Genomic DNA, 13,176 nt, shown 5'->3' with positions numbered 1-13,176 from the left:
TCCTCACTCCTCTGAGGATGCTCCCAGAGCCAGGCAAAGGGAGAAATTCAGTGTCTGTGTAATTATACTATTAAGAATCCCACGCTGGGCCACAGGGCAGCTTCTAAACTACACAGCTCAGCCTTGCACCTCAAACCCACAACTCCCAACACCTATTCTCCCTTCCCAAACTACCAAGTATACAATACCTCAGTGCCAAGACCCAGAGCTGGTCCCACTGGCCACCTAAATCACAGAACCATGCAGGTTGGCAAAGCCCCTCAGGATCACCAAGTCCAACCTGGAACCCTACTCTACAAGGTTCACCTTAAACCTTAGCTCCAGGCACCAAATCTAAACAACTCTTGAACACACCCAGGGGGGGTGACTCCACCACCTCCCTGGGCAGCTCATTCCAGTCCCTGACCACTCTCTCTGTGAAAAACTTCTTCCTAATGTCCAAGCTAAACCTCCCCAGCCTCAGCTTGAGGCCATTCCCCCTTGTTCTGTCTCCAGTTCCCTGTGAGCAGAGCCCAGCAGCAGCCTCTCCACAATGTCCCTTTAGATAGCTGTAGGCAGAATGCCATCCCAGCACTCACAGAGCTGTCCAAACCCCATCCCACAGACTGTAAGGACACAAAGTTTGCCACCCATCTCCAGCTTCTGCTCCTGGAGAAGAGCACTCACCCTCCACAGAGCATCTGCACCGAGCACAGAGGGGCACATTGCTGTGTTCTTCTGTGCTGGAGGATCTTGCTTGGCTTTCCAGTCTGACTCCTTCTCCACCCTCAGTTGATCAGTGACGGGCACAGAGCAGTGCTAGCTCCAGAACCCACCCTGGGCCAAAGGTGGTGAGGCCAAAGGTGAGAACTCCCTACCTCCAAGGAGCAACAGAACTCCCTACCTCCAAGGAGCAACCTAATGAAGGTACCAAGGACCAAAGTCACAGCACTTCTCCAGGCATAGTCCAAGACACAAGGACAAACCCTCCTGCTTTGGCCCTTTTGGACTCAGCCAGACTCATAGCACCCCAAGGAGCCCATCTCAGGGACACCAGAGCACAGACAGCAGGGAACAGCCAGGAAAAGGGATTTCCAAGGGAGCAGCAGCCTCCATCCCTCCTGGCAGAGGTACCAGCACCTCAGAGCTTCTGCTCTCCCCTCCGCTGCGTGCTCAGAGCTTTTACACCGTGCAAAGAACAACATAAAGAAACCCAACAAGGCAGGAACCTAAATTCTGAGGTCCACTGTGAAAGTGAGATTTGGTGGCTCTCAGAGGGACACTGAGAGTGTCACACCCAGGCAGGTGGGAAAGGAAGAGGAGACACTTAGTCATCTGACTCACACCAGCTTTATTTTCTCTCTTCCCTGCATCTCTGACACAAGGGACTCCACTCCAAAGTCTCCACAGCAGCAGCAGCACCTCCTGTGCCAAAGCCAGCCCTGCCCTACACCAAGGCCACCCTGCAGAATCCAGCACTGCAGGCAGGGAGCTGAGGCACATCCACAAGCCTCCTGCTGGAGTTCAAACCATATAAACCCAGCTCTGTCACACCAGAATCAGCCACTCCAGACATCCCTTGGTGCTGCACAGGCAGCCCTGGTGCTCAGCAGACAACTGTGGTGTCTCCACTCTAGCTAGGGATGGGCTGTAGTGTCTCATTAGTGCAATGGGGCCTGGTTTGGAGGCAGAAAGCTAAGATCTTCTCTAGGAACTGTACTCCTGAGGAAGAAGGGAAAAAAGGAGATTGAAGAGTTTCTCTCAACTGACTCCACTGAACCATCACTGTGCTCTAGGTGGGTGTTGCTTTGAACCAGGGTTGACAGACAGATATCAGCACATGGGCTCTGGGTGACCTGGGTTAGTTGAGGATGTCCCTGCTTACTGCAGGGTGGGGTGGGCCAGATGACCTTTGAAGGTCCCTTCCAGCCCAGCCCCTTCTATGACTCTAAACCTCTCAACTACACAGCCAACAACTGGTTAATTTTCAGCTGCTCTCTTTATAGATATATATATATAATCAAGAAATTTACTATCATCTTTAATTCCTCTGGACTCATTGTCCAGCATCTTGAAACCTCTGAGTGCAGATTCCTGTCTTCACCACCACTTCCCATCACTCCTCTTTAATATGACTGAGTTGACAGGGGAAAAAGAATAGGATCCTGATGTCACTTCCCAGCTGCAATTTCCAGGCACTGGTACTAAAACAGAACAGGGTCACTGCTCTGAAAACCAGCTGAAGCAAGACAGAGAGGAAAGACTGAAGCAAAGGCCATCTCCATGCTTTTGGCTGATCAGTGCCAAGTATCTTCTGGGTTGCCTGAAGTGTGCAACTGATTGTGGTCAAGAAGGTCTTCTGAAGAGCTCAGGCAGCCTGGGCTATGCTGAGCACACCCAGGGATGGGAATCCTGTGACAGGGACTGAGGCAAGCCAGGGGATGAGGTAGGAGATGGCAGCCTTGCACTAGGGCTGCTGCCTGACCTGTGCAGCAAGGTTCTGAGCTGACCTGGGGGCTATCAGTGCCTCAAGAAGGAAAGGAGGGGGAAAGAAGTTCAGGGGAGGTACTACCAGCCTCTGTGGAGCTTCTTTGACCAGTGAGCAGCAGCTGGGAAGGGGAGAAGGTGCCTGGCTTGGTTTGCTAGAGTGTGTCCAGAGAAGGGCAACAAAGCTGGTGAAGGGCCTGGGGCACAGGGCTCTGGTGAGAAGCAGCTGAGGAAACTGGGGGTACAGCCTGGAGAAAAGGAGGCTTGAGGGGAGACCTCATAGCTCTCTACAGCTCCCTGAAAGGAGGCTGGAGACAGGTGGGGTTGGTCTCTTCTCCCAAGGAAGATGTGATAGGACAAAAGGAAATGACCTCAAGTTGCCGGAGGGGAGGTTTGGGTTGAACAGGAGGAAGAATTTATTCCCCAAAAAGGGCTGTCAAGGCCTGGCCTAGGCTGCCCAGGGCAGTGGTGAGGTCCCTGCCCCTGAGAGGGGTTTCAAAGCTGTGCAGAAGTGGTGCTGAGGGCTGTGGTTTAGTGGTGCAGTGCTGGGCTAAGGGCTGCACTCAATCATCTGAAAAGGTCTCTGTCAACCACAACATGTCTATGCTTTTATTCTCTGCTCAGAAGGTTGATGGCTTTCATTTGTGCCAGAAACCTGGGGCAGCCCAGGAGGCAGCTGCCCCTCCTCTCCCCTGGCCTGGGCCTGAAACAGGACTTGCAGCAGCACAGGGGACCAAGGCTGGGAAGCTGCAGAGACTTTTATAAAGCAGCTTCTGGACTTGGATGGAAAGGGCAGAAAGGCTCCACACCTTCCCCCCCCACACACACACACCTCCCACTCACCCCCTGCCTTTGGGAACCACCTGAAAAAGCTGCTGCAGGCAAACAGCGACTGGTCAAAAGGAGGCCAGAGAGAGACAAAAGCGACCAAAATAAACAGTTTGGCAACAAAGCAAACAGGGCTGTTAGGGAGAGGCCAAGTCCTGCTTCCAAGCAGCACATCTCCCTAACAAAAGGGCCTGCAGACCAAGTGAAACTTCTATCCAAGAGGAATTTTGCCAGCAGAGGTTTTCCAGAGGGCTCTCAGCAGCTCCACACATTCCCCTTCCAGATTGCCAACAGGGGGGACCTGCCCCATTTGAGCTCTGTGCTGGGGAGCAAGGGCTGCCTGAGCTGTCTGCCAGCTCCTGCCCTCTGGAAACCTTTCCTGCTCCTGAACAAATGTAGAGAGCAGCCCCTTCTGTCCAGAGCACAGGCTTGGCACAGACACAGCTGGCTGAGCATGCTGCCCCCACCCCTGCTGCTTCAGCTCTTAACCAACAGCACACCAAAACCTTCCTGAGAGTGGTTAGGGTCCACCTACCTGCTTTCAACCTGCTGCTTCTTGACCCTGGGCAAGTGGTTCCTTCTCTGAGACACACAAAAGAGCCTTGCACAGAGCAAAGGCATGGGGAAGACCCCTCCCCCCCACCACCACAGTACCTGTCCTGAGTAAACTGTGCCCATCTGGGACACATCCAACACCACAGCTTCTCCTTGTGGAGCTCTCTTATGTGTCTGCCTTTGTGAGGCTTCCCACAGGCCTGACTTCCACCCAGTAAGAAACTGGATCATCTCCTGGGAAAGGGAAAAGACTCTCCCAGCAGCAGCTGCCCAGCCTGCTGGGAAGTATTATGGTCACTAATCCGACTGGCACTTTGAACGTCCCTTTGATGCCCCTCCAGGGGTTTGCTGTTGAAGACGACTGACGTGGGGTGTCCAGGGAAGTGCCACGGGCTCAGTCCCATCACCTCCTCCAGTAATGCCCAGGAAGAGCCAAGCCCTGCCTATCCTAGCAGCTCTTCCCTCTAAAGCTCCAGGGATCAGCTGCATCTTCTTGCCAGCCCTTGAGCGAGCAGTCAGCTCCGGCGGAGCCGATCCCATCCCTCCGTGCACGAAGGCCTCCACCTCCAGCGGCAGGCAGCAGCAGCTCCGAGAGCCCCCAGCAGGGGCAGGGCGGCACTAGGACAGCTCGAAGCCGGTGTTCATGCTGATGGCGTAGCGCAGCTTCTCCCGCAGGATGCTCTTCTTGCTGTAGTTGGGAAGCTTCAGCAGGTTGAAGCAGGTGGAGGAGGTAGGGAGGCGCCCGCCCGGCTCCTTCTTGCGGATGGTGAAGAAGCCTCGCAGGACACTGCCCAGGGTGTCCCCCGTGTCCTGCAGCAAGGCAGAGAGCACAGCATCACAGCCTGCTTCGGCTGGGGAGGGAGCTCAAAAGCTCAGCCAGGCACATCTGCAACCCGAGCAGGTTGCTCACAGCCCCAGACGAGCTGACCTGCAACGGTTCCAGCTTCTCTGCGCCACCCTCGGGGTCAAACATCTCTTCCTTCTCTCCACTCTGAGTTTCCCCCTTTTAGTTCAAACCACTGCCCCTTGTCCTGTCACAACAGGCCCTGCCCAAAAGTCTGACCCCAGCTTTCTTTTGAGTCCTGAAAAGCCACCAGAAGGTCTCCCTGGTGCCTTTTCTTCTCCAGGCTGAGCAGCCCCAACTCTCTCAGCCTGGCCTCACAGCAGAGGGCTTCCAGCCCTGCCATGGCCTCCTCTGGCACCACTCCAACATGTCCATGTCCCTCCTGTGACTCCAGAGGGGTCTCCAGTACTGCAGGTGGAGTCTCAGATGAGCAGAAGGGCAGAATACTTGACCTGTTGGCTCCTCTGCCCTTTCTGCTGTACTCCTTCCAAGCATGGTGCCCACACACAGGGCAGAGATGCCAACACAAGCTCCATCTGCTAGGAACAGGGGGAGTCAAACCTCAAAGCCCTGTCCTCCACAACAGCTAGAAAGGAGCTTCTCCTGTACCCACAACTGCCACTGCACACCAAGGTCCTTTCACAGGGCACCAAGGGGATGGGATCAGAGGCACAGGGAGGTGCCAAGGTGAAAACACAACCCTGGAGACAGGCAGCAAGAGCCCAGGTGCTGCTGTGTGTGTGAGAAGGTAGCTGCAGCCATGTGCACCCCGTTAGGGTAAGGTTGTTTTCACTTTGCCCTACAGGGCATAAATCTTTGTGCCTTAATGGTTTCCTGGTCAGGCAGAGGTGAGGAAGCCTGGCAGGGCAGGAGGCTGCCAGCAGCCTGGCAGGGAATGCAGGAGACAGGAGCAAGCAGGGTGCCTACCTGATCATCAGAGACTTCCACGCAGCGGATGGAAAAAGGAGGCTTGAGGTAGGCAAAGCCCAAAAGTGGAGGCCTGGAGCAGCTGGTAACAAACTGTAAAAGTGATGGATGGTGAAAGATGGCAGCAGTGAGAGCAGCCTGGCTGTAACAGACGTGTGGCTAACGCAGTCACAGCAGACAGCTGCTTGGAGTGGCAGCTGAGCACCCCCCTCCAGTCCCACACTGCTGAGCCTCAGCGCACAGCTCTGCTCTAGGCTCTGAAAGCTGCCAGGCTTTGAGGCCACACAAAAGCATTCCTGCTCTTGCAGATTTGAAGGTGTCAAGCATTCTTCTATTAGCACTCAGCTAAGTGGAGGAGGAGAGCACTGGCCCAACCCCCCCAGACCCCAGGCTGGGCTGGGCTGAGAGCAGTTACCTTGAGAAACATGGCTCGCTCCTCGGGGCTGAAGTCGTTGGCCAGGATGTCCCACAGCCAGATGATGACTCGGTGACTCCCATGGAAGCCCCCGTAGTACACCGTGTGTTTTCTGGGGACAGAAAGCATGTGACAGGCTCGTGTCCCACTGCAGCAGGAGGGACACAGCTGGCAAGTGCTGGGAGGGTCAAAACCTGCCGCGAGTCAGGGGTCACTGCTAGTACACAGCCCTCACCAGTGCTTCCTGGGCACTCGATTAGAGAAAAAGGCAACAGCAGAGAGAAATGGTCCTCTGCTCTCAGGAACCAGTGGATGAAGGGACCTTTCCCATTTGCAGAATGGTAGGGGTTGGAAAAAGACCCCTGGAGATCATCAAGTCCAACCCCCATGCCAAGGCAGGGTCACACAGGAACACGTCTGGAATCTCTCCAGACACGGAGACTCCACCAGTTCCTTGGGCAGTCTGCTCCGAGGCTGTGTCACAGGCTCACAGGACGTTAGGGGTTGGAAGGAACCCGAGGAGATCATCCAGTCCAACCCCCCTGCCAGAGCAGGACAATACTAACACAGATCACAATCCAAAACTGACGAAGTTCCTCCTCATCTGTTCCACTTTGTGCCCATTGCCTCTTGTCCTGCCACTGGGCACCACTGGTGCCATCCTCCTGCCACCCACCCTTGAAGTACTGATCAGCATTGATCTGATCCCTCTCAGTCTGCTCTTCTCCAGACTAAAGAGCCCAAATTCTCTCAGCCTTTCACAGGAAAACAGGATGTCAGGGGTTGGAAGTCACCCAAAGTGATCACAGAGTCCAACCCCCCTGCCAGAGCAGGACCACACAACCCAGCTCAGGTCACACAGGAACACATCCAGACAGGCCTGGAAAGGCTCCAGAGAAGGAAACTCCACAACCTCTCTAGGCAGCCTGTGCCAGTGCTCTGGGACCCTTACAGTCAAGAAGTTCCCCCTTGTGTTGAGCTGGAACCTCCCGTGCTGCAGTTTACATCCATTGCATTTCCTCCTCAGAGACATTCCAGTCCCCTCAGCATCTTTGCAGCCCTTTGCTGTCCCCTCTCCAGCAAGTCCCTGTCCTTCTTGAACCTTCATTAGTGCTCTGCTCAAACGAGCTTTGAGGAACATGTTTCTTCAGCTCCATTTGTTTCTGTCTGCTCCACAAATTTCAATTAAGAGCAAAGAGCTGTGAAAGACTCAAGTCTCCTGCAAGCCTCCCGACAGCTCTGCAATCAAACAAAGCCCAGCAGCCCAAGCTGCTCACTTACTTCAAGTCCTCAAGGTCGATCTCAGCGTTGTCCCCGGAGATGAGCCGCTGCAGCTCCGGTGCTGAGAACATCCGGATCCACTCAGGCTTAATGATGGACCTGAATCCGCTGATGAGTGCTGCTGTCTGGCTCTTGATCTGGGTGTGCATCCGGAAGTGAGCCATCAGGTGGATGTAGCTGATCCTGTTGGAGACAGGGAAGGTGGCAGTGAAGGAACCACAGGACCCAGCGGTGCTCATTTCACCTGGCTGCTGACCTGCATCTGCAGCCCAAAAAGGACTGGCACAGCCTAGAGAGCATCAGACAATCCTGGAATGGGTCGGTAGGGACCTTCATCATCATCTAGTCCCAGTCCTCTGCCATGGGCAGAGACACCTCCCATTAGAACAGGTTGCTCAAGGCCTTAAGCACCTCCAGGAAGGGAGCAGCCACAACCTCCAGGGGCAAGCTGTTCGGGTGTCTCACCCTCTGCCTTCCACTGACAAGGCATCTCCTGCTTCCTCCCCACCTCCAATTTGTGTGCACATCTGCACAAAAGCTTCACAGTTTGTGCTGCGAGGAAGGAAAGCCACACAGAAGACTTTCAGCTTTCTCCCTGGGCTGACTTGTGATGAGGCAGAGAAAGCTCCTTTCAAATGCAAACTCCCTGGCCAGAGCCTAGGAAGGGAGAAGACTTGGGAACATCAGACTGCAGAGCACGACTAACAAAAGACAAATCCTCAGGTAGGTGCCAGCCCTCACTTGCCATTACAGAGAACAACCCCCAGATTACCAGTTCAAAGCACACACAGCTGCTTCATAGATATTTTATCCTGCTTTTACCATCACTGAAAGGTACAGAAAGGAAGGGGAGAAAATAAAACCAAGCCAAAAAAAACAAATGAAGGGAACAAAAAAAAGTGGGGTTGGCTTTCAGGCTGCCGAGTTGACATTTAAGATAACTATCTAAGAGGCAGTTATCTGTGAAAATAGCTGCGGGGCTTGGTGTCTCCTCTGATTTCCTGTGTCTCAAGCAGGACTGTCGACTGCATTTGAATTCACTGCTGCCTCTCCCGAAGAGCAGAGCCTTCCACAACTGCCACATGTTATCACTCGGAGAAGATCTGTCTGCTCCAAGGTGTCTTTGAGCATCTGCACCCTCTGTGTTCACCGCTCTGTGCCCGAATTGCTTTGAATCCCTCCGTCTGTATCTATCACCGTCATTAAATCCTGCAAGAACCTCACTGGGCTCAGAGCCTTTGACCTCAAGAAGAGCTGTTGCAAGAAGCAAAATTGTCAATTTCTATTTTGCAAATCCAATTTCAGACAATTTCTGCCAATGAACTGTAACCAGGAAATTCTATTAAGGTATTTATGTGCTCCTTCTACTCTAATCCATCTCAATTCATTCCAGATGCAAGCCCAAGGAACTCCAGTAAAGTATTTTTGCAGCGGTGACCTTAAAAATCTAATTGCTGTACTTACTTATTTTCATTGGTAACAGGAATGGTCTTCCCTCCAGGAACAAGTTCATGGCAAACCAGCTGAGGGAAGAAACGATTGTATTGCTAATTACTGCCTGGAAGCATCCCTGGATGGAAAATGCCACGCTAAGCTCTCCCCTCCCCAGAAAACACTCCTTTATTTCCCACCCTCCCCCAGTAAAACAGTAGGATTTCAGGTTTTAAGTAATAATCCTGCCTCTGCCTTGCACCAGTTTTCACTTAACTCTCAGCACAGTAATTGAACAGCAGGGATCTCTGACTCTTCCCACCGGTGGAGCCAGCCCTTCTTGGATGAAGCCTCCTCCAGCCCGATCCATCATCGCTGAAGCGAGCACGAATCAATTCAGAGAGCCCTGGGGGACTGTCACCATCTCACGATCCAGAGGCTGAAGGAGCTCAGAGCCTTGGCAGAGCTCAGGCTTACAGCTCAGTCCAAAGCTGTCTGCTCCACAGGTCTCGTCTGAAGCCACTGGAGTGACAGAGCTCCCTGGAGTTTGCTGTCCCTCGAGCAGGAAGCACAAAGCTGGACAGCTGGCAAGTGCCACCACCCTGGCCTGCCTCTGCTGACAGCACTGCCCAGACAGCCACAGGGACCCTGAGTGCTTGCCACAGCCACAGAGCCTTGCCTCATCTTTGCCCCAAGAGGCAGAAAGCCTAAGTTATTCACACATTAAATGGCCTCAGTGCTCCAGTCCCAGGTGACTTCCAAGAGCAGAAGGGAGTCCAGCAGAGGGAAGGAGCTCATCTCTCTAACACAGGGGAACCTTGGGATCACCTCTCCTGGCTGCTTCAGTGTGGCCAAAGCACAAGGCACACAGCAGTGTCCTGGGTTACTCTGATGTTTAGAGTGCTGCAACCTTTAATACCTTACTGCTGGGTCCCTACCTCTATTTTTCAGGTGGCAGAAGCCTGAAAGCTGAATTCTCAGCAATCCTGAGGCAGCAACAAGGTGTCCAGCCCACCATGCAGTGGATTCTACTTCTCTCTTCTGCAGAGCAGGGCTGCAGAAGTACTCAGCTGCCTTCCCAGTCACCCTCACAGCTTTGCAGGTGCACTTCCACTGCTGTTGCTGCCAGACAAGGCAAGCTAGGGTCAAACTAGCCCCAGCTGAGGAGTAAGAAACCACAGCACAGAGCTCTCAAGGACAAGCTGCCCCAGATAAACACTCCATGACTTAGCAGCCTCTGAGCAATGTGCCACTGGATTGTCACTGTTAAGAGTGCCTGAGCTTAGTGGTAACTCAGGGCTCCCCACAGACTTGCAGCAGCACACAGACCGTGAAGGCATTTTTATCTTATCTCTCTGTGTTTTCCAGCTATGCACACACAGCAGCACAGAACCCAGGGGCTCCAGAGCAACTAAGAGCACCTTGAAGCCTTCAGAAGGGATTGACAAACAACCTTCCTCTCCTCAAGGCCATGCAAGAGACTTTGTGACTCACTTGAAGTTTCTCTAGGAGGAATATCTGAAGTAGAGGAATCCCTTCCCTAACTCTCAGAGATTTTGCTTGTTGAAAGAGGGGGAGAAGCCAGTTGTGCAGGGAGAGCACAAACCAATGGGTTTGGGTTTTTTTCAACTAGAAAGGCAAAAGAGGGGAAAAAAAAGCCTGGCAGGAGAAAAATTAAGTGTCAGAGGTCAACCTTTTTGTTTTGTGTGGAACAAGCTGTTCTCTGCCTGCAGAGAAATATTGAATGAAGCTGCAGAATCCTACAGCTGAGCACAGAGAAGCTCTGGAGCTGAGCCAGTTTTGCAGCACAGGGAGCTTAAGAGGAAAGCAGAGCCCTAATCACAATCAAACATAAGGTCTTGACCAGGCAGATCCCTCAGGACTCCTGTTCAGGTGGGCCACACAGAGCATCCACCTGACAGATCCAAAACCACAAGTACCAGAGCAAAAAGCACTCAGCTTGGATAGGCTGCCTGAATTTAGATAACTCAAACCCAGCTCTTAGGAAGCTCAGCAGAGAATCAGAGCTGTCTTCTGCTGGCAAGTCAGATGCAAGGTGTATTTATGGGCTGTGAGGACACTAATAAAAGTCAGGACACTTCTGCTCAAGAGCCAAACTTAGTTCTGCTGCCAACTGCTTGCATTCACAATCTGCCACTTCTGGCACCATGAACTTTCCCAGAGCAGCAGGCAACCAACCTCAGGACCCCCCCTCAGTGTTTCAAAGGCTCCCGCTGGTAGCATCAGCCAGAGAAATGAGAGAGATGCTCCTGTCCTCATCAGGACAAAGAGCCTGTGGGCTGTGATTACCAGTCCTCAGAACTCTGCTTGTCATCCAGCAGGGGGAGGATGTTTGGAACAAAGCAGAGACAAGATTTAGTAGAGTCACTGAACAAAAACCTACCTGACCCATCACATCTTCATCATAGGACAGAGTTAAGCCCAGGTCACTGATATCACCATCATAACGCTGGAGGAAAGGAAAGAAGGTCAGTGCTGAGCAGCAGCTACAGCAGGTTATGAGGAGACTGCACAAGAACTGAGGTTAAAACTTGGGATTTCCTAAGTGTCAGTTCCAGGTTTCCACCCTCAGACTCCTTTCTCCCCTCTGCTTGCCCCACTGAAAACACAGGGCAGCTGCCAACCTGCCCCAGTACCACCAGTTGCTTCCAGAGTATTTTAGAGAGGCTCAGCCCCCCCAAAGGCATTTGCAAACTCAGTATTTTCTACCAGCAGGCAGGGATAAGGGCAGCTGAGCAGGAAAAATGAAGCTCAAACCTTAATTGAAGTGAGATTTTTATAGAACTCAGAGTCCAAGGAGGGAAGTTCATCTACAGAGCTGTAGAAGACACTGTGGTGGTGCCCAAGGAGCTGACTCAAGAAGAAGGAAGCAAATGGTACATCCACAACTATTCCCTGCAGACAAGAAGGCACAAATAAGAATAGCCAAGGGATGTCCCAGGTTCTATCTTCCACCTGAGAGAAGGAGAAACTTCTTTAGTGTAAGGGTGCTGGAGGCCTGGAGCAGGCTGCCCAGAGAGGTTGTGGAGTCTCCTTCTCTGCAGAGCTTCCAAACCCACCTGGGCATTGTGATGTTGGGCAAGCTGCTCGAGCAGGGGAGGTTGGACTGGGTGATTTCCAGAGCTCCTTTCCAACCCCACCATGCTGGGACTCTGAGAGGATTATTCTGAATACAGGCCTGAGGCAGTGCCAAGCTGCTCCACCATCACTATTACAGAATCACAGAACACACTGGGGTGGAAGTGACCCTCAAAGGTCATCTTGTCCAACTTGCCTGCAGTGAGCAGGGACATCACCAATTAGAGCAGGATGCTAAGGACCCCATCAAGTTTGACGTTAAGTATCTCCAGGGATGAGGGCCTCACCCAACCTATCTTCATCCAGGTCATGTTTTCCACCTCACCTCTTCTCCTCCCCAGGCTTATGACTTTCTCAAAGGTACCACCACAAAAACCACATCCAGACCCTGCCATGACTGACAACGACCACATCTTAACAGGGTACTTTTGGCTCACCTCATACACAGCCTTGCCAAGCATCTTCCCCACAAACTCAAAGAGCTGCAGGTAGTTCTCATGAATGTAGGACGTTGGGGATGGGTACAGCCTCTCGTCACCACTTGTTGTCTGCACACAAAGAGAGGTCACAGCCCAGTGAGTCGCTTTGGTTCCACCTGCAGTGGCTCACCACAGCCAGCAGCTGCAGCCCTGTGCCATACCTTGAACAGGTTGAGGGCAGGATCAAACACTTTCTTTATTATCTCTTCCAGAAACTCTTTGAAGACTCCATCTTGATCGATCCCAGCCTCATCCACTCCCAGGTCATTGACAAACTTGACTCTGATCACTCCCTTCATGGCATTCTGGGAAAGCTGCCGGAGCTGCTCGTATCCATCCTGCAGAGACCAGAAGATTCAGAGGACAATGACACAAGGAGATGTGGCAATCATCCACACAGGCAGGAGAGAGACTACAGAAATCACAGCAGGGATGGAAGCTGCCCTTGAAGTTCAAGAAAGCTGGGGAGGGACTTTTTAGGCTGTCAGGTAGGGATAGGCATGGGGGGAATGGAACAAAGCTGGAAATGGGTAGGTTGAGACTGGATGTTAGGAAGTTGTTCAGCATGAGGGTGGTGAGACCCTGGAATGGGTTGCTCAGGGAGGTGATGGAAGCCTCATCCTTGGAGGTGTTTGGACAGCCTGATCTTGTGTGAGGTGTCCCTGCTCATGGCAAGGGTGTTCAAACTGGATGATCCTTGTGGTCCCTTCCAACCCTGACTGGTTCTATGATTTTGTCTCATCCAATCCTCCCTACAGTAAGCAGGGAGATCTCCAACTTAGATCATACTGCTGAGAGCCTCATCAAGGTTTACCTTGAATGTCTCTCAGGATGGGGCCTCAACCAATCTG

General features: G+C 52.7%; 1 protein-coding gene and 1 long non-coding RNA gene across 4 annotated transcripts in view; one reads left to right on the top strand and one right to left on the bottom strand.

Moving 5' to 3' along the window:
- Window positions 1-1,310: 1,310 nt before the first annotated feature.
- Window positions 1,311-13,176, bottom strand: part of UBE3B (ubiquitin protein ligase E3B) — a 33,642-nt gene continuing 21,776 nt past the window's right edge. For 2 of the 3 annotated variants that reach the window (XM_064168793.1, XM_064168794.1), the window contains exons 20-28: window positions 12,487-12,663; window positions 12,284-12,394; window positions 11,526-11,663; window positions 11,152-11,217; window positions 8,781-8,839; window positions 7,317-7,499; window positions 6,036-6,147; window positions 5,621-5,713; window positions 1,311-4,659 (exon numbers count right to left, since the gene is read on the bottom strand). In XM_064168793.1, the coding sequence (XP_064024863.1) occupies window positions 4,468-4,659; window positions 5,621-5,713; window positions 6,036-6,147; window positions 7,317-7,499; window positions 8,781-8,839; window positions 11,152-11,217; window positions 11,526-11,663; window positions 12,284-12,394; window positions 12,487-12,663 (1,131 nt within the window). In that variant the 3' untranslated portion in view covers window positions 1,311-4,467. Of the gene's footprint in view, window positions 4,660-5,620; window positions 5,714-6,035; window positions 6,148-7,316; window positions 7,500-7,882; window positions 8,571-8,780; window positions 8,840-11,151; window positions 11,218-11,525; window positions 11,664-12,283; window positions 12,395-12,486; window positions 12,664-13,176 lie in introns of those variants that run through there. The other variant, XM_064168795.1, reaches the window with a different exon arrangement.
- Window positions 7,523-8,539, top strand: LOC135188957 (uncharacterized). The gene is made up of 2 exons (XR_010307899.1): window positions 7,523-8,039; window positions 8,333-8,539. It is a non-coding gene; the product is annotated as an uncharacterized LOC135188957 (long non-coding RNA).

Source organism: Pogoniulus pusillus, chromosome 30 (assembly GCF_015220805.1).
Source record: "Pogoniulus pusillus isolate bPogPus1 chromosome 30, bPogPus1.pri, whole genome shotgun sequence".
NCBI lineage: Eukaryota > Metazoa > Chordata > Aves > Piciformes > Lybiidae > Pogoniulus > Pogoniulus pusillus.
Note: the sequence above shows the minus strand (reverse complement) of the source record. Positions and strands in the feature narration are given on the sequence as shown.